Source organism: Scyliorhinus torazame, chromosome 14, assembly GCF_047496885.1.
Source record: "Scyliorhinus torazame isolate Kashiwa2021f chromosome 14, sScyTor2.1, whole genome shotgun sequence".
NCBI classification, from domain to species: Eukaryota; Metazoa; Chordata; class Chondrichthyes; order Carcharhiniformes; family Scyliorhinidae; genus Scyliorhinus; species Scyliorhinus torazame.
In genome coordinates, this window is record NC_092720.1 from 135,026,586 (window position 1) to 135,044,742 (window position 18,157).

At 46.9% G+C, this 18,157-nt stretch overlaps 1 protein-coding gene across 1 annotated transcript in view; it reads right to left on the bottom strand.

Moving 5' to 3' along the window:
• The window catches only part of crocc2 (ciliary rootlet coiled-coil, rootletin family member 2), a 432,771-nt gene that overhangs the window by 305,997 nt on the left and 108,617 nt on the right, over positions 1 to 18,157 (bottom strand). The window contains exon 4 of the mRNA XM_072474929.1: positions 2,103 to 2,282. Within this exon, the coding sequence (XP_072331030.1) occupies positions 2,103 to 2,282 (180 nt within the window). The remainder of the gene's footprint in view (positions 1 to 2,102; positions 2,283 to 18,157) is intronic.

Sequence of the window (18,157 nt, forward strand, 5' to 3'; positions counted from 1 at the left end):
TGCAGTTCAAATCTATTATGTATCTAGGCATACACACAGGCTAGAAAAAGTGAAAGAGCAATGAAATTGACGGTGAAAAAAAAAAACACTTCAAAAGTTTCCACATTACAGCGAATACGTTTACCTTCATCACACAGACCTTTGAACTTGTCATAGTGACAGACTGTTAAAAGGCTTTAGGGATACAGATGGGAACACTTTCACTATATTCTCGCAGAACTGTATTTTTGAGATACTGACAAATTGTTTAAAGGGTTTAAAGGCTGCAGATGAGAAGAGAAACCAAACAACCCGCAATCCCAGGAAACACCCCCAACCTGTGCCCCTCCATTCCAGCACAAGTCCCCCTGATCACCACCACCCAGGAAGGACATTTCTCAGCACCCTGGAGACCATTGTAGAGAGGGTACTCACCCCCTTGCCACCCCTTGGACAGCAAGCCACCAGGTCCCCGTTTCTTAGGGTTTACAGCAATTCACACTAGCGGGACTCCTGGCTGGGGAGCTGGAGAATCCAAGGAGGCAGGGTAAGCAGCCATCCTGCCCATGGATTACATTCAAATGTTCCTGCCGGGACTGGGTGGGCTGGGTCTTCGGGACGTTGGGAAGCTCATCAGGGCGGCAAGGAGAATCACAATAGGTTTCACGACTAAAGTGAAACCTGTTTTTGGCCTGACGCCCGATTCACCGGCTCATCGGGATTGCCTCCACTGGCAGGTGGCCACGGAGATACCTGGCCTTTAACTGGGGCCAAGGTGAGAAATTAGCAGGGTCCCCATCTGGCGCCCTCCAGCCTGATTAAATGACCCCCCCCCCCTCCCAACTCATCTCAGGGAAGGCATTAAATTTCCCCTGGGTTCTGCAACAAATTCTTCCCACTCCACTCCCTCCAGAATTAAGACTCCAGTGATTTGCACTACTGCCAGCCTTCATTTCATTAAGCAGCAGTCCTCTTCCCAAGTTTTATTATACGATTCCCAAGTTTTATTATACGATTTTCACTGTCGATGATCACGATCAACCAGAAAACACATCACAGTGTAAAGGTCATGCCAACATCGGGGGCGGGATTCTCCCCCAACTGGCCGAGTGGCCCGACACCGGCACCAAGAGCGGCGCAAATCACTCCGGCGTCGGGCCACCCAGAAGTTGCGGAATCCTCCGCACTTCCGAGGACTAGGCCAGCGCGGGAGGGATTGGCGCCCCGCCAACCGGCACCGGAGGGCCGCCGTGGGCTGGCGCGAGTTGGCCCATGCGCAGAACCGCCGGCATGTTTCCTGCACATGCGCAGGAGATTTCTTCTCCGCGCCGGCCATGGCGGAGCTTAGAGGCCGGAGCAGAGGGAAAGAGTGCCCCCACGGCACAGGCCCGCCCGCAGATCAATGAGCCCCGATCGCAAGCCAGGCCACCGTGGGGGCCTCTCCCGGTTCCAGATCCCCTGAGGACTCCAGTAGACGGCCGACAAGCCAGGTCCCACCGGAATGGACCATGTCCATTTCACGCTGGCGGGACTGGCCGGAAATGGGTGGCCGTTCAGCCCACCGGGGCCCGGAGAATTGCCGGGGGGGCCGCTGCCAACGGCCCCGACCGGCGTAGCGTGATCCCCACCCGAAAATTGGTGCCGGCGAATTCGGCAGCCGGCGTTGGAGCAGCGGGGCGGGATTCACGGCGCCCCCTGCTGATTCTCCGACCCGGCAGGTGGTCGGAGAATCCCGCCCCTGGTCTTTTGACACTGGCCGGAATTCTCCAATCCTTGTGATTCAATTTTCCCACCGGCTGCGCACCCCCGCCTGTGGGTTTCTCAGCAACATCGGGTGGTTACAATGGGAAATCCCACTGACAATCGGCGGCAAGATAGAATTCTGCTGCCAGCAAATGGCGTGCGGCCAGGGGACACACGGCTGATGTCCAGAGAATGCCACCACTGATTCCAATTGCCTCTCTGTACCATTCTTCACTCAGCCTAATTGCCACTTTCTATGCAATTCGACAACAATCATTTCCCTCCCTTCCACTCCAACATCCAATTTTTCTGATTTGTCCAGTCTACTTTGGCTCTCAGTGCAAATTGGATTCCATTTGGAAAGGCTGTTCTCTTCCTACCTTGACCTGAAGTTTTTGTACAAGTTGAGCCTGGCGCTGCTGTCCATCTTGATATGCCTGAAGCTTCCTCCTATAAACCTTCTCTTCATCCTCAAATTGACGGCGGAGGTCTGACACAACCTTTGACTCAGCCCCCTTTAGCTCCCTCTCAGAAACTTCAAGCTTGAGGGATTTCTCCAACTGATGGAAAGGAACACAGAAAAGCAATTAGGCCCAAGGGCAACAAAAGGTACCTCATAACAGCCAACTGAATTGGCACACCAGTGTATAACATGTGGCATGATAGCAGGCAGTAAAATGTATCTTTGTTAAAGTTGGTTGCCTGCACGCTGGCCCTTACTGGAAGTCGAGCATTGAGTCTCATTCAGTTCACCTGCCGGAGTTGAAGATCGCTTTTGTTTGAGCTATCTACAGAAAATGAAAGACTGGCATTTCTACCGAACATTTCACTCTATCAACGTGCTTTGCAGCCAAGGATTGTCTCTGTTGTAATGCAGCAAACACAGCTGCCCATTTATGTAGAGAGAGTTCCCATAAATAATAATGAGTGGACAGATCATCTGATTAAAGTATTGGCTGATGGATAAATGTTGTCCCAGAAGCACATCCACGGGAGAGTGTAGCCCGTTTAACGTCCAACGCCCATACCTCCGTCTGTACAGTACTCCCTCAGAACTGCACCAAAATGGCAACCTGGATTGTATTCTGAAGTCTCAGGACTTGAACCTACGGTCTCTTGAGTTAACGCTGACACTTTGAAGAAGAAAACTTATCTATAACTCTGCTGTTAATTCATTTTTTGCCAGTGACTGGTGCAGCAGCATTAAAACACTGAATATGTTGAGTGCAAGCTAACAAATGTTGTGACAGAGGTGCACTCTCTAAGTGTATCATTTCATTTTACACATGTACAGGAACTGACATTGTAGGGGCATTTTTAACACTGCTCGCCCTGTGGGAAATGGGTATTTAACGTTCTCTGGATGATTACACCAACATTGTTGCATTCCCTTCAAATTTAACCAGTTCTTCTCAGCAGAAGGGAAAGGGGATTCCTGGAAATCAGAAAGATCCTTCACTAGATATATAAATCAGGCTCCAATAATAACTTCAGGCCGGTCTCAAAATTAACCAGGGTGTGAGCAAGTGAGGAGCTTGTGATTTTCTAGCCAGGTCAACTTAGTGGGAAGTGCAGTTCTGGCCAGAAGAGACCCGAAGAGGAAACAACTGTTACGATACCCTGGGCTAGTGAGCGGTCAATTCCAGCCCCCCAGGCCCTGGAGTCCCAACACAAGTGAATTAACCAAAAATTCATATAAAAATTCCCAAAATCTTTGGCCCTTGGCTGTCCAATAATTACCATCACCAGGTTGTAAGTTGAAACACAAATAAAGATTAAATATGCAATAATTTTAGTTGGATAACAAGCAAGCTAACCTACTGCCTACCCCACCCACCCTTTAATAGTCCCATCCTCTACCTACGCACACAGGACAGACAAACACAGAGGGGTGGAAAGGGGTAAAAATTAATAAGAATTAAGGTCAAAAGGATACGAGTCCTTACTTTCGATTATGATTTCTCTGCAGCAGGCTTTCTTCCCAGCATACTGATTGATCAAAGCCACTGGTTTACAGTCGGTGATGGTCTTCTTTCAGAAGAATTCATTCAGTACTCACAAGCAGGAGGAATTCTTCGGGAGAGACACTTTATCCTTTATTAACCTGGGCCTTCAACTCAAAAGCCCACCTTTGAGTCTACTTCTCTCTTAAGACCCTTCGCTTTTCATCAAACCCAGCTTCCAGCACGGTTTTGATCTCAATCCTTTAAATCCATAAAATGACATCCAGCCTTACTGAGGAGAGAGACGAGTTCTTACACTGGGTTGTGCGAGAGATTTCATCGTATCGAAAAGAAAAATCAGTTCCTTCCAGCTTCAAAACCAAAAGCAAAACTAGAAACCCATCCTTGTCTCTGAAAAACATCTCCGTGTGATCAGACCAATCACCATTGGTTACCGGGTAAAGCCCAGGACTTCGAGCCAGTTCATTGGCTGCCAGCCAAGTCAGTCAAACTGAGTCATCACTGACCTCTCTTGCTGTTGCAATCCTGTGCTCTAATTAAAGGCTTAGGCCACGTACAAGCTGCTTTGCCTTAAAGACACAGGCCCATTAATCATCCATGGATCAAAGTGGTAATTGCAAAGGAAAAGAAAGGGAAAAATAAGGCAATAGACAGGAACAAACAGGAGGGGCTTTACACAGACCAACAACATCTTACCTTCCCTGCGGGGCCATGAAATGAAGAAAATATAATTGAGAGGTCCTTTTCTCACGACTTACCTGACTGACAAGAAACATTCCTTCACACAATTGGTGCAGGAAATGGAAATGTCATACTGATACTGTTGGTGATCATCTGACATGGACACTGAATTGGGCACAGCTGTACTTTACATCTAACTACAATGCCCCCCCTCCAGGAGTGCTTCATTGAACACAGGAACAGAAGTAGGCCATTCACCACCCCCAAAGTCATTCTATCATTCAGCCAGCTAGTCTCTACCTCAACTCCATTTGTCCTATCTTCCATGTCCTTTGGCCTTCAGCGAGAAAATCTCTGAGCTAAAAATGCAAATTCGGCCTATTAGCAGATGCTCACTGTCCTCATACCCAAGGGAAGTGGTGCAGTCAGCACCAAAACTTCATATTACTGCTCACTTCCATGATTGTGGTATCCAAACCAGCATTAAATGAGCTGCTGAGTAGCTGCATACTCAGCAGGGGGCCCAGATTGGTGAAAAGGTAACATCATTTAAAGCTGGCCAACACCTCTTAAAGGAAATACACATTTTGAATGGATCAGGTATTGGAAGTCACTGGGAAAGAAATTCTGAGCAGGAAGAATTCCAGAGCCTTGGAGCAGCAGGTCAATGAGAGGCCTCCCACTTTCAGGTTCAGCACTGGAGGCCTCGCTGCAGGAGGTAGAAAGGATCTTTCCACAGGGGGGTGACAGGAGACCCTCCAGATGCACACTCTGAAGGCTGTGGGAACACAGGGCCATGGAGATCAATGCCAGGGGTTCGGTCCTGAGGATCTGGATGCAGTGCTGACAGAGGATCAAAGATCTCACACATGGTCAAGGTCAGTGAATGCATCTTCAAATGGCATCTCCTACCAACCTCACAAACCGTTCAATCCCTATCACTCATCCATCAGTAATATCCAGCAGTCAGGACTCATGTCCAACATTCCTATACTCCATCTACCACTCACGTTTACCACTGCTACCAGTCTCCCCCCGCCCCCCCCCCCCCCCCCCCAACTCGCAGCTTGCACATATTTCTATTCAGTGATGCTAGGCACATCACCGAAACAAATGATGTCAAACTCATTGACAATCTTCCCTCACTTGTGCAGCACGGAGGCAGACAACAGGAAGGAGCAGCAAAGAACCAGAGGTTGTCAGCCACAACTTGGAGGAGACAATGCTCAGCATTATTGTCAGGTCATCATTGAGGCCAGGTACACCAGTGTCGCTGAGCACATCCAGGATGACAGTATGTTTCGGTCTCAAATCCCACCATCCTCATCCTGTAATCTGCTATGATGTACATACCTCAGATGGTACAACCAATAACCTCTTGCTTTTCCATCATTCCCCACCCATACCCCCAGCCTCAATCCCACCCACACCTCACCCTCACCAAACCTCACTCTCCACCCACACCCCCACCTCACTCTCCACCCACACCCCCACCTCACTCTCCACCCACACCCCCACACTCATCTCCACCCACACCCTCAACACTCATTACCCCCACCCGCACCCACATGCCCACCCTCACCTTCACCCACATCCCCAATCCCACCTTCACACCCACCCTCACCTCCCCCCACACTCCCTGCTTACCCCACCCATACCCCCACTCTCACCCCTATCCCAACACTGATCCCCACTCCCACCTACATCCTCAACTTCCTTTTGCGTATTTACGCCTCCAGAAACTCAAGTGCTTCTGCCTTGCCAGTCAGTGGTGTCTCAGGATGAAGGCCACGAGGAACATGGGACCACCGAGGAAGAAGCGCCATTACTTGATGGGCCACTCACAGCCACCAGCTCAGATCTTGGGGTAAGATAGAGGTGGCATCTGCACATGGTGAGTCGCTGGATGAAGGTCAGGCAACGGAAAGTACAGGGGACAATTCTCTAGAGGGTGAGGTTGCATTTGAGTCCTTGTGCTAAGAATTCAGATAAGGACTTTGGAGATGGCTTACAGGATTGGCTGGCTTGTCAGAGCCTCTGATATCACAATCAAGAAGCATGGAAGAGTTTGACTCTAATTTTGCACAGGGCTTCATTCAGAGCTTGGGGGATATCCTTTCGAGCACCATGGCAGTACTTATGGCCCCCACATTGACTGATAACCGATGTCTCAGCTTCTATTAAAACACTGGTAGAAGCCACCCTATGACTGAGTGGTGCAGTGGAAGCTCACACTGAGCATCATGAGATCTCTGCTTGCTGCCGTACAAGACCAGTTTAGTGTCGTGCAGGTTCAGGTTGCTGTCACCAGATTACGAGAAACCCTTTCTTTCAGTGTCATGAATCTTTGGAACTTTCTCCCTTAAAATGGTGGTGAAAGTAGAGTCTTTGAATATGTTTAAGGTAGAGGTAGAAAGATTATTGATGAGCAAGGAGGGGGCGGCACGGTGGCGCAGCGGTTAGCATTACTGCCTCACGGCGCTGAGGATCCAGGTTCGATCCCGGCCCCGGGTCACTGTCCATGTGAAGTTCTCCCAATGTCTGCGTGGGTCTCACCCCCACAACCCAACAATGTGCAGGGTAGGTGGAATGGTCACGTTAAGTTGCCCCTTAATTGGAAAAAAATTAATTGAATTTTTTTTTTTTTAATTGATAAGCAAGGAGGCGAAAGGCTATTGGGAATAGGTTGGAATGTGGAGTTCAGGTTACAATCAGAATCGCCATGATCTTATTGAATCGTGGGGAAGACTCGAGGGGTTGAGTAGCCCACTGCTGGCTCGCAGTGGCAGGACAGAGGGTCCAGAGGCACGTCTTCTCAAGCACCCAAGCACGGACTGGAATGCGAATGACACAACCATGTGCTAAAGAGGGTCCTTTTCCACAATTATTCCAGTTGTGGGCAGTCATTATTTTACCAATTCTCTGTTGGTTTCTGAGGGGTAGTCTCCATTTTCAGGCACCTTTTCCATTTTCTTTACCAGCCTCAGCGGTGCCCATCACTCCTGGCAGGCATGCCAACCACCCAGGCTGCAGGCTTACAGCCTCAGGAATCTGCCCACCATTCTTAATGGGATGATAGACGCATAAACGGTGCACTGCAGTATCGTGCATGGTTGAAATCTGGAAATCATCCCGCGCTTCCATATCTTCTCAGATCTGAAGATCATGCCTGGAGAGTTATGGGGGACAATGTGTTCCCAAACTGGGAGCTGTGACCGTCTCCCAGTGGGACTGTGGGATTAGCAATTGAAGTGGCATGTTCTCTCGTCTCCATGGCAGCAATGACCACTGTGCAGTGGAGTCTCAAATGTGACAGTCCTAGGATTGCTCCAAAGCTTCTTGACGTGTGCATGGTTACAGTGTCATAAATGCAGCCTCAAGGATTGGATTGGATTTGTTTATTGTCACGTGTACCAAGGTACAGTGAAAAGTATTTTTCTGCGAGCAGCTCAACAGATCATTAAGTACATGAGAAGAAAAGGGAATAAAAGAAAATACATAATAGGGCAACACAAGATATACAATGTAACTACATAAGCACTGGCATCGGATGAAGCATACAGGGTGTAGTGTTAATGAGGTCAGTCCATAAGAGGGTCATTTAGGAGTCTGGTGACAGTGGGGAAGAAGCTGTTTTTGAGTCTGTTCGTGCGTGTTCTCAGACTTCTGTATCTCCTGCCCGACGGAAGAAGCTGGAAGAGTGAGTAAGCCGGGTGGGAGGGATATTTGATTATGCTGCCCGCTTTCCCCAGGCAGCGGAAGGTGTAGACTGACATTGCTGCTTCCAGCAATACCTAAAGGGTACATGAAAAGAACATTGCTATCTGTTCACCACCTCTCTCCCCTATCTCTCTCAGCTCTACAAGCCCGCCAACACTAAAATCCCTCGACTTGATAAACACCAAATTCTCAGGCATGGAAATGATTGCTTGCTCCTTGAACTTCCACCATGCTGATGCGCATCACTTCCCACAGGTATCTCCATCTACACATTTTGCCAGAGCTCATCTTTGCTTCTCAGCGCAAAAGCACCAGAAAGCAAATTGTTTCTAAAATTTAAGCAAGCTAAGGAAAGAAAGATGTGTCAGGCACCAGAGAACAATCAATGCCTTTGACACCAGTCCACTATCCCTTCAAGATGGCCAAGAAGCAGTGCACATGAGAAAGCACTATGGATAAAAAACCAACACAAAGGAGAAACAAATATACTGTCCTCACATGTTCGACCATTCACCAAGGAGCAAAAAGGATGCCCCGCACCCCATTATAAAGTGGTTACAGTGGTTCTTCAGGACTCAGAAAATGTCATATTTATCTAAACTACAAACATAACCACAGCAGGAAATTCATGTCCTTCCTCACCAAAAACATCCAGGTAATAAAAAATATGACCTCTCTCCTTTCAAGTGGCTTGACAAGAGCCAACAGACTTACTCAGGGGAGGAGGTGCAAGCCAAAACTACACGTCCAGCAGAATTACGGCAGATTGGGATCTCCCTTTTTGCTACATCCAGACTTGACTATTTTAATGCACTTCTGACTGGCCTCCCATTCTACCTTCCATAAATTTGAGGTCATTCAAAACTCTGCCAGTTTACCAGCTCGCACCAAGTCTGGTTCACGCGTCACCTTTGTGCTCGCTGGAGTTAGCGACGGTATGGATTCAGCATCATGGGATCTGAGAAAATTAAGGTAACCCTAGGAATTGTGATCAGACGATCATTTCAGTGTCACATTTAGCCAAGGATGTGTACAGTCTGCTTCAGCCTCAGATAGGGAGAGGAGTGGAATTGGTGGCTAAGGAACCTAGTTTATCTCAGAAACTGATGACAATGACTTTGCTCTTCCCAATGTTCAGTTGATGGAAATTCCTCTACTTATCCAGGACTGGTTGTCAGACAAACAGCCTGTTGTTGGGAGGTAGTGGAGGATTCCAGGGGCAACGGTAAGAAGTTTGAGCTGGGTGCTTGTCAGCCTGCACGTGACTTTCAGACGATGAAGGCTCCTAGTTAAGCCATGCTAAAATTTTGAAATTCTCGAACTTGTTTCCAAGTCCCTCTGAGGCCTCGCTCCTCCCATGTCTATAATTTCACACAACGGCATGGGACATCTGCACTCATATCATTCTGACCTCTTGACCATTCTTGATTTTAATTGATCCACCATCGAGTGTTGTCCATTCAGCCACTAAGGCGCTAAGCTCTGCAATTCCCTTTCAAAATCTCTCAACCTCGCTACCGCTCCTGCTTTGAAATGCTCCTTAAAACTTAGCTTTTGGTCCAAGCTTTTGGTCTTCAGCTCGACCATCTCACCACTGCTTCTCAGATTTTCTTTGGTAATGCTCCTTGGGAGATTCTACAACCTGAAAAGTGATAGGTAAATACAAGCTGCTGTGGCTGAAAGTTTCAATTGTAAGAAAAAGGCAGCCATCTAACAATGCTTACACTAAACCATGAGCAGCATTGCCAATACGTAACCTCATCCAGAACTTTTGTAAAGCGTGAAGACTGCAAATCATTTAGTGGGCTCTCCTTTTTGGACTATGCATATGGCTGAGGGTTGTGCGAGTGGTTGGCTTGTTCAATTTACCATTTTATGGCTGGTACCTGGTCTCTGTTTCCATCGAACAGTTAAAACAGATTTGAGTGCGGCCTGCTAAGAAAGGGGCCTATGTTGCCTTGATCTAAAGAGAGTGCTGGGATTGTGAAACTGATATCTAGCTGAGCGGTCTGTGATCTTCACACACGCAAGCCCGGAACATTTCCAAAGCGCCGCGTCCTCATTAAAGCGACCGCAGGGTCCTGTTCACACAGCCATGAAAAGCTTTGGTCTGCACCAGATATGGGAATTTCTCATGCTCCGACAGGGTGCGTGGCTCTCTGAAGTCAGGGCAAACTCCAGGGCAAAATAAAAGTTGTGTGGCCTTTAGTGAGGGGCAAAATGGGGAGATGGGGGAGGGGGGGAGGGAGGGAGGGAAGGAGGGGCAGCTGAGTCAAATCCAAGCAGTTGGTTCATCCTCTGCACGCAGGTTGTTCTTGTTAACAGGAAACAGCTGGTGTTGGGCTTCAACAATCCAAGCCTCTGTGAGTGCTGGGGGAGGATGGGGGGGGGGGGGGGGGGGGGGCAGAGAGGCAGAGGGCACGATTAACACTGCCTCCACTGTTTTAATTGTTAAAAATGTCCCTGTGCTGCTATAATTATTCTACCATGTCAGCTGCTTTATATCATTGTAATAATCTTTATTTGGTTCCAGTGGCGATTAAAACCAGACCCTATCAATCCAACGCTACTGAACTGCCTCCTCACCTCTGGGAGTTCACGGGTTTAAAACTCATTACTTCTCCCATCAATCTTGCCAAGGCCAAGCAGAGACCCACAACCATAAACACACCCATCAAGAGTTCTGGTTCTATCCTTCTATCTGAAAGAACTGTGTGCCCTTGAGCTCCGCTCCCTTGATTTCCCCGCCTACCTTCTGTGGGGTGGCTCATTGTCTCTCATGGTATCTACTTTTGGTGGCTCAGCCACAAGACTGTAAACTTGGCACATGGAAGGCCAGGACTCGAGGGCCAGTAACCCACATCGTACCATGTATATTACATTTTTTTCCCATTGAATAATCTCTTTGTATTGCAAGGATTGGTTCAGAAATTTAAATATATAGATATATATAAATGAGCATGTCGGTAATTGTTACAAGTTGTTTTATTGTAACATTTTATTTGTGTTTTTTTATACCCGCAGAGGGTGTTATTAACACACTCGGGTCAATTTGCTGTGGTACTCTCCTCCCTTTAGGTTTCCTCAACTTTTCTATGAAAGCTGATGACTCAGGGGTGCCAGAGCTGCCAGACACCCTCTGGCATCATGTCCACGTGCACATACGAGGCTAGGCAATCAGCGTCAGGGGCCTATTCAACTACGGAAGGCATCAGATCCAAGCCTGACCCAGTCCTCACTTCACACACCCAGAGACAAAGACACGCATGTACATATTCCAGCACGGATTAGCAGCTATGATCGATTTTATCTCTCTCGCCTTGGGGAGCTGTGATCAGCTCTAGCAAGACTAGACTGAGAAATGCTAATGCATACAGACTACTGATTGAACCTGGAACCTCCCTGCATGGCAAACAGCAAATCTTTACCTAAAATACCCCGAAAAACTTTGGCACTGCTTCCAATTAGAAAAAAGACTTGCATTTCTATAGCATCTTTCACAACGTCAAGGTATCCCAAAACACTCGACACATTGGCATGCTCTTGAAATGTAGTCACTGTTGTCATATAAGAACGCAGTGAATTGGTGCACAGAAAGATCCCACAAGCAGCACTGAAGACAAGTGGAGTTATTTGAAAGATGTCACTGACAGTCCATCTGAAAATATTATGGGGATCATTTTGATGAACGCATATTACCGACAGAACCTTTATCCTCTGCCTGCACCGGGGGGGGGGGGGAGGGTTTGCACCACCTGTGACTTTCCATCTGTTGACAGGGATCTTGCTTGTGATTTCCTGATATGTGAGGCCAGCAACCCATGGTTAGAACATATCCTACACTACATGATCGCACAGGGATGCCCATTTCGATGACTGGGTCTGGTTTATTCTCACCAAATTACTAACTGAATACCAGAAATGTATAATTTTGTAAAATTCAGTGGTGGAGGATAAAGATTGATTACAGACCAGTGAGACACAGATGGAAGTGTGTATTCAAGGATAACAGCTGAGAATAGCCTTGGCATAGTAGTGGAACCAGTAGTGATTCACAGCAGCATGACATCCCATCGGCGGGGGTGGGACATTACACAGGGTTCGAAGATACGGCGTAAAGCCATCAAACGATATTAAAATACTTATAGGCGTGAGCCTGATCACATCATTGGTTGGGGGAGGCGGGAGGGGGGGGGGGGATGGAGGGAAAAATGTTAAACGAAGATCTCTCCGGCACAAATCCTGCTAAGGCCCTCTCGTGGGATGTGTGGCTATGGCAAACGGACCCAAAATAATTGCGCCGGTTATCTCTTCTGCCCTCAGCTCTTTTCAGAGTTAATGGCATCAAACATGCTGTAGGTTAAAATCAGTGTGGTAAACACCACTAGTGATATATTAGATGTATTACAGCACTGCCCGTATATTATAAGTACTACGGTAAATCCCTGCAAGCTGACTCCTCCCAGCAGGCGGCATATAAAAGTGTATGCTCTCCTGCGCTGCTTCCATTCTGGTTCCAGCTGTAGGAGGCACAACATCTTGTGCAATAAAGCCTCGATTGTTTCACCATTCTCGTCTCGTGATTATTGACGGTACATCAATTTATTGCACAAGATGTTATGCCTCCTGCAGCTGGAACCAGAATCATCACGACCAGGACTGAGGCGATCGCGGTGGAGGGTCAAAGCTCACGACAGAGTTAATTTGTAACATTTTTGTCGCCCCCGCCGGACTCTTTTTTTTAACAGGGGGTGAATGTGGTAAACACCACTAGTGATATATTGGATGTATTACGGCACTGCCCATATATTACAGGTACTACAGTAAATCCCTGCCTGCTGACTCCTCCCAGCAGGCGGCTTATAAAAGTGTATGCTCTCCTGCGCTGCTTCCATTCTGGTTCCAGCTGCAGGAGGCACAACATCTTGTGCAATAAAGCCTCGATTGTTTCACCATTCTCGACTCGTGGTAATTGACGGTACATCAATCAGGGCAAGGCAATTTTCCGATCTGAAATCGGGAAGAAAGGAAAACATCTTATGGCCCTGTCACGGAGGGGGTGGGTCTGGAAAATACATTGAGCCATTCAAAAGTCCATCGGCGGGAGTGGAAATTCCTGCTGGCGTAAAATTTCATCAAAAGTCTTCACACACAATGTCGTGATTAGTGGATCAATTGGCGCGTCCAAGACTGAGATTGGTGGATTAAGATATCACAGGATATGGAGCAAAGACAGGTAAAGGGAGTTGAGGTACAGTTCAGCCACGAATGGCAGTGCAAGCTCAAAGGGGCTGAATGGCCTACCCCCATTCTTAACTGGAGATCAGCCATCTTATGACTTTGAGTTCTGCTGTGCACTTCCAGAATTTTCTGTTTTTTGTTTCATGTCTCCATCATTCGCAGATTTTTTTTTCTATTTAACCCTGCTAAAAAAAAATGACATTACCCTCTGTTTATTAACACATTTCGACTTGTATAACGCAGCACAAAAATATCCCTGTCAAAATCAACCCCTGTGCCTCGGCTCCATCTCGCATGTCCCCTTATCTTGTTTTCCTTGGCTCTAACCCCTGCTTCCCACGCTCCAAGCCTGAGTGTCTCATTCCTAAATAGCTGTATTCAAATTCAATGTGTATTTAATCATAAGTTATTTCTCTAATCTTTAAAATCAGATGAAATACAGGACGTGCTTTCTGATTGTGTACTGATGAGTAATTGGGTTTTCCTCCCCCCGTTTGTCATGTATCTTTCTCAACTTGGAGGGCTGCGGGGGGCACAAAGGAAAGCGAAGGGACAAGGGGAACTCAGCAAGTGCCATGGGGCAGGAACCTGAGAGGGAAGCTTCAGGGAAAGTGAAGAGAATTTCATTCTGTACAGTTATTTTAGTGTTTGAAAGGGAATATCCGTTCATTATCTGATTTGGCTTCTTTTCAGAATATGTACTATGAGAAAGTATATTTTATGCACTCTGGCTGGTGATAGTCTCAGAGTGTAGCTTAGAGTATGATGCTTTGGGCAATGATAGTCCTCTTCAGCGGGATAAAGAAAATGAGCATTAATATTCAAAGGTAATTGATGAATACCATCTTGGAACTCTGCATTTCGTATGAAGGTTTTCTAAGATTGCAGTTATACTGCAGGCGGTATGAAACTGGCACAGATATTTGTACTGCATAAACACAATTACAGCAGAGCTTCAATTCCTTGTTGCTGTACTCTTTGTGCATATGTCCTCTGCATGCACGTGTGTGCGTTGGGAAATACGAGAAATTCACATCCCTCCTGGATTCAAAGAAAATGTGACTTCCGCATCCACAGCACTACTTCTGCATGGAAAGAGAATACAGAATATTTTCAGCAAAGAGTATTCTCCTTTCTCTCTATTATGCCAACCCTACACCCACTCGCCCATTCCCATCGTCATTCTCCCACTAACCCCTGTGTGTGTGTGTGTGTGTGTGTGTGTGTATAAAACATGGGCATTCTGCCATCTGCAACAGTAGCTGGGGCACTGCAGGTTTGAGAGAACTATACAAAATGCTCAAGTGAAAGACCTCCAAAGTCACCAATACCCAAGTTAAACAAAGAAGAGCCCCAAAGCCAGAATGGTGGAGAGCAGAACTCTTGCATCATTGGTCCAATACTGAAAAAGACTATTGCCTTTTCTTGCATTTTCTTCTGCAATGCCCATGTGCATGCTTGTAAATCACTCAGAGTGCACATCTGGCTTCAGCTTCAATTTAAACGCTTGTGCTCATTTAAGAGGCAAAATGGCCACAGATGAGCTCAAATCTCAAATTTGAGACTTTATGAAAACTTCCCTAATGTCTGTCAGTCTTTACTGGTGGGAAGAGGGGAAATGGAGTACCCACTAATGAAGTGAGAGAATACCCAATGTGTTCGCATGTATTAGAGTTTGTGAATGTTTGGATTTTGAAATGCAACATGTCCTATCTAGCTTGCTGTAGTCAGGTGACCTTTGCCATGGGGCAATTGCTGTAAATTGCCATCTTAGATCGTTCAATAAACGGTTCTCACAGATGAAGCTCTGCTTAAACACGAAACCTAGTATCAGGACTGGATTAAAAATAGAGCTTTATACCCTGAAACTGCTACAGAGGAGCAACAGCTCAGAAAGGCACAGAGAAATGTTCAAATGTTCAAATTTACTAAAAGTTGCGGAAAAAGGACAAGGAAAAGTGAACACAAACCGAAGGCTGCCGTTTTAAAATCTTGAATGAGTTAACATGGCTGCTATAAACTTTCCATTCCCAGCCCCAGCAGAAATAAAAGGTTATATGTGGAAGAATTGGCAGTTTTTCCACTTTGAACACTGAGTCACTGTTACGTATGAACGCCATTGGTGCGATTCAGTGGCCTCATTGCGCCCGATTTGGTGTCGGGACCAGGGTGTTGAAACTCATGAGATTCGTGACACTCGAAACATCTTACGAGATTCAATGGAATCGCTGGGCGAGATCCAGGAACGCATATTTAAATGATCATTGGGCTCATTTAAATATGTGTTCGCCGGATTCCGATCCGGTCTGGAGTCCGGGGTCCACCGGCCTTCCCAGCGAGGCCTCAATCAGGCGGCGTTTGGCACTGGTTCACAAAGTCCTGCATCAGTCATGATGACACGGGGGGGGGGGGGGGAAAGAGTTTAGGCCCTGGTGGTTGGGAAATGGGCAGGATGGCACGCTGACACTCCCCCTGGCAACTGGGAACCTTGGCACTGCCAGGCTAGCTGGGGAACTGCCAGAGTGCCAGGCCAACAGTGCCAAGGTGTACATGTGCAAGGTTGCCCGTACCAGGGCTCGGGCCTGGGGGGGCCTTACCCATAAGAGGTGGGGTGGGGGGGGTGCAGAAGAGGTAAGTTGGGTGAAATTGAGGGGTGTTGAGGTGCTGAAGGGGGGGGTCGAAAGATCGGAGCTGCCTTTAAAAATGGCCTCAAAGGGGAGTTCCTTTGGGCAATTGCAGACAAAGTGCAGGATGCAAATACTGCGGAGGGCAGCATACCAAGGAAAAGAAGCATTGGCCAGTAAGCGGAAAGCAATGTATAACTGCAAGAAGCTGAATCATTACACACACACAATCATTTGGCTGGAAAGAAGAAGACAAGCCTATGGAAATGGCCACTGGAGAGATATCAGCAGAAGAGTCTGATGAGGAATCATACACGATGCATCAGGCTGGTTCCATCAAGTCTATAGGTGATAAATAGTTTGTGACTGCTACAATGATGACTGCAGAAGGAGAATACCAAGCGAACAAGAAATGTTAGATAGACACCGGTGCTTCATTCAACATAACGACCGTCACAGACCTGTGCAAAGTAGCCGAAAATGGTGATTCAAAAATGAAGCCTTTAAAAGCAAGGTTGAGGCTACATGATGGCACGATACTCATACTGAAAGGACTAATTAGACTGAGGAGCCCAATGCAATGTCAAAAAGGAAGATCAAGAGTTCCAGATCACAGATGGGATGCTGACAGGCGTTTTAAGACAAAGATCTTTATTACCCAAGATGCAAACAGATGGTTTCTGGCAAACGCGCTGAATGAAAGAAGCCGCTTTCTAATGATCTCCTGGCTGTCGTTCAAGAGATACAGATGGTTGTGCATGGAGTTTGGCTTTTTCATGGCTTCAGAAGAGTATCAATACAGACAGCATGAGGTAATCAGTGAATTTCCTGCAATGGAAGCCATAGTGGATGATCTACTAATCTATAGATGTGGAGAGACAATGGAAGAATCCAGACCTGACCATAATCAGAACTTAATACGACTGCTGGCGAGAGGTCCCCAGATGAACCTGAAGCTGAACAAGAAAAAAATGCAACTGTAGATGCCTGAGGTCAAGTATACAACTCATGTATTGATGGAAAAGGGTAGTTTCCCGGATCCGGAGGTCAGAGCTATAGCAGCGATGCAGCAACAGGCAGATGTGAAAGCTGTGCAACAATTTGTTGGATTTGTGAACAAATTAGCAAATGTTTTGCCTGATTTGTCGTTAGAGTGTGAACCATTAAGTAAGCTCATTGTCAAGTGTGCGCAGTGGTATTGGGGCACAAAACAAGAAGCACGTTCCCTAAAATCAAACAACTGGTGACCACACCACCAGTGCTGAATTACTATGACATCAATGTTGAACTCATCTTGCAATGTGATACCCACAAGACCGGACTGGCAGAAAGTCTTATGCAGCAAGGACATCCAGGCGCATTTGTGTCCAGGGATTAGCGCAAGTTGAACAACATTACAGTCAGATTGAGAAAGACTACCTGGCTATTGTTTTTGCCTATCAGCATTTTCATCAGTACCCGTTTGGAAGAGACCAAGTAACAATGGAGCCCCATCAAGGCATTTTTCTCAAACCACTATGATCTGCTCAAAAGCAACTGCAAAGAACATCACTTTGTTAAAAAGATGTTATTTGGATGCGATATACAAGCAAGGGAAACAGATGTACACCACTGACAAACTGTCTGAAGCAGTGCTCCTCATGAAGAAAGTTGAGAATGCTACAACAGAATATGAAATCTTCCAGATTCAATGTGAAGCAGCAGCTAGACATGATGTGGAGGTCATCAACCAACAGAGACATTGAATCTGACAGACAACTGCCTTGTTCAAATCAAGCGAACTACCCCACCAAGATGCAACTCTCCAATTGCTACAAGAAGTAGTGGTAAGAGGGTGGCCTGAGAGCATCAAGGACACACCTGTGGTCGCAAGAGCATATTGAGCATGTTGATGAATTGACAGCCCAAGATGGCATCTGGTGCAGAGGAAATACAGTCATCATTCCAAACGAGATGGGAGGAGTGATGCTGAAGTGCATCATGCAAGCAATCAAAGAATTAAAGTGAGTCTGTGGAAGGCAAGAGTGGTGCTGTACCGGCCAAACATGAGCAACAAAATTAAAGAACACACAGGGCAGTGGGGTGCTTGTAATGAATCCCACGCTAAACAAGCTAGAGAGCCATTGATGATGCATAACATCTCAGACAGGCCATGGATGAAGCTATGAGTAGACCTTTTCACTTTGGCAAGAACTGATTATCTTG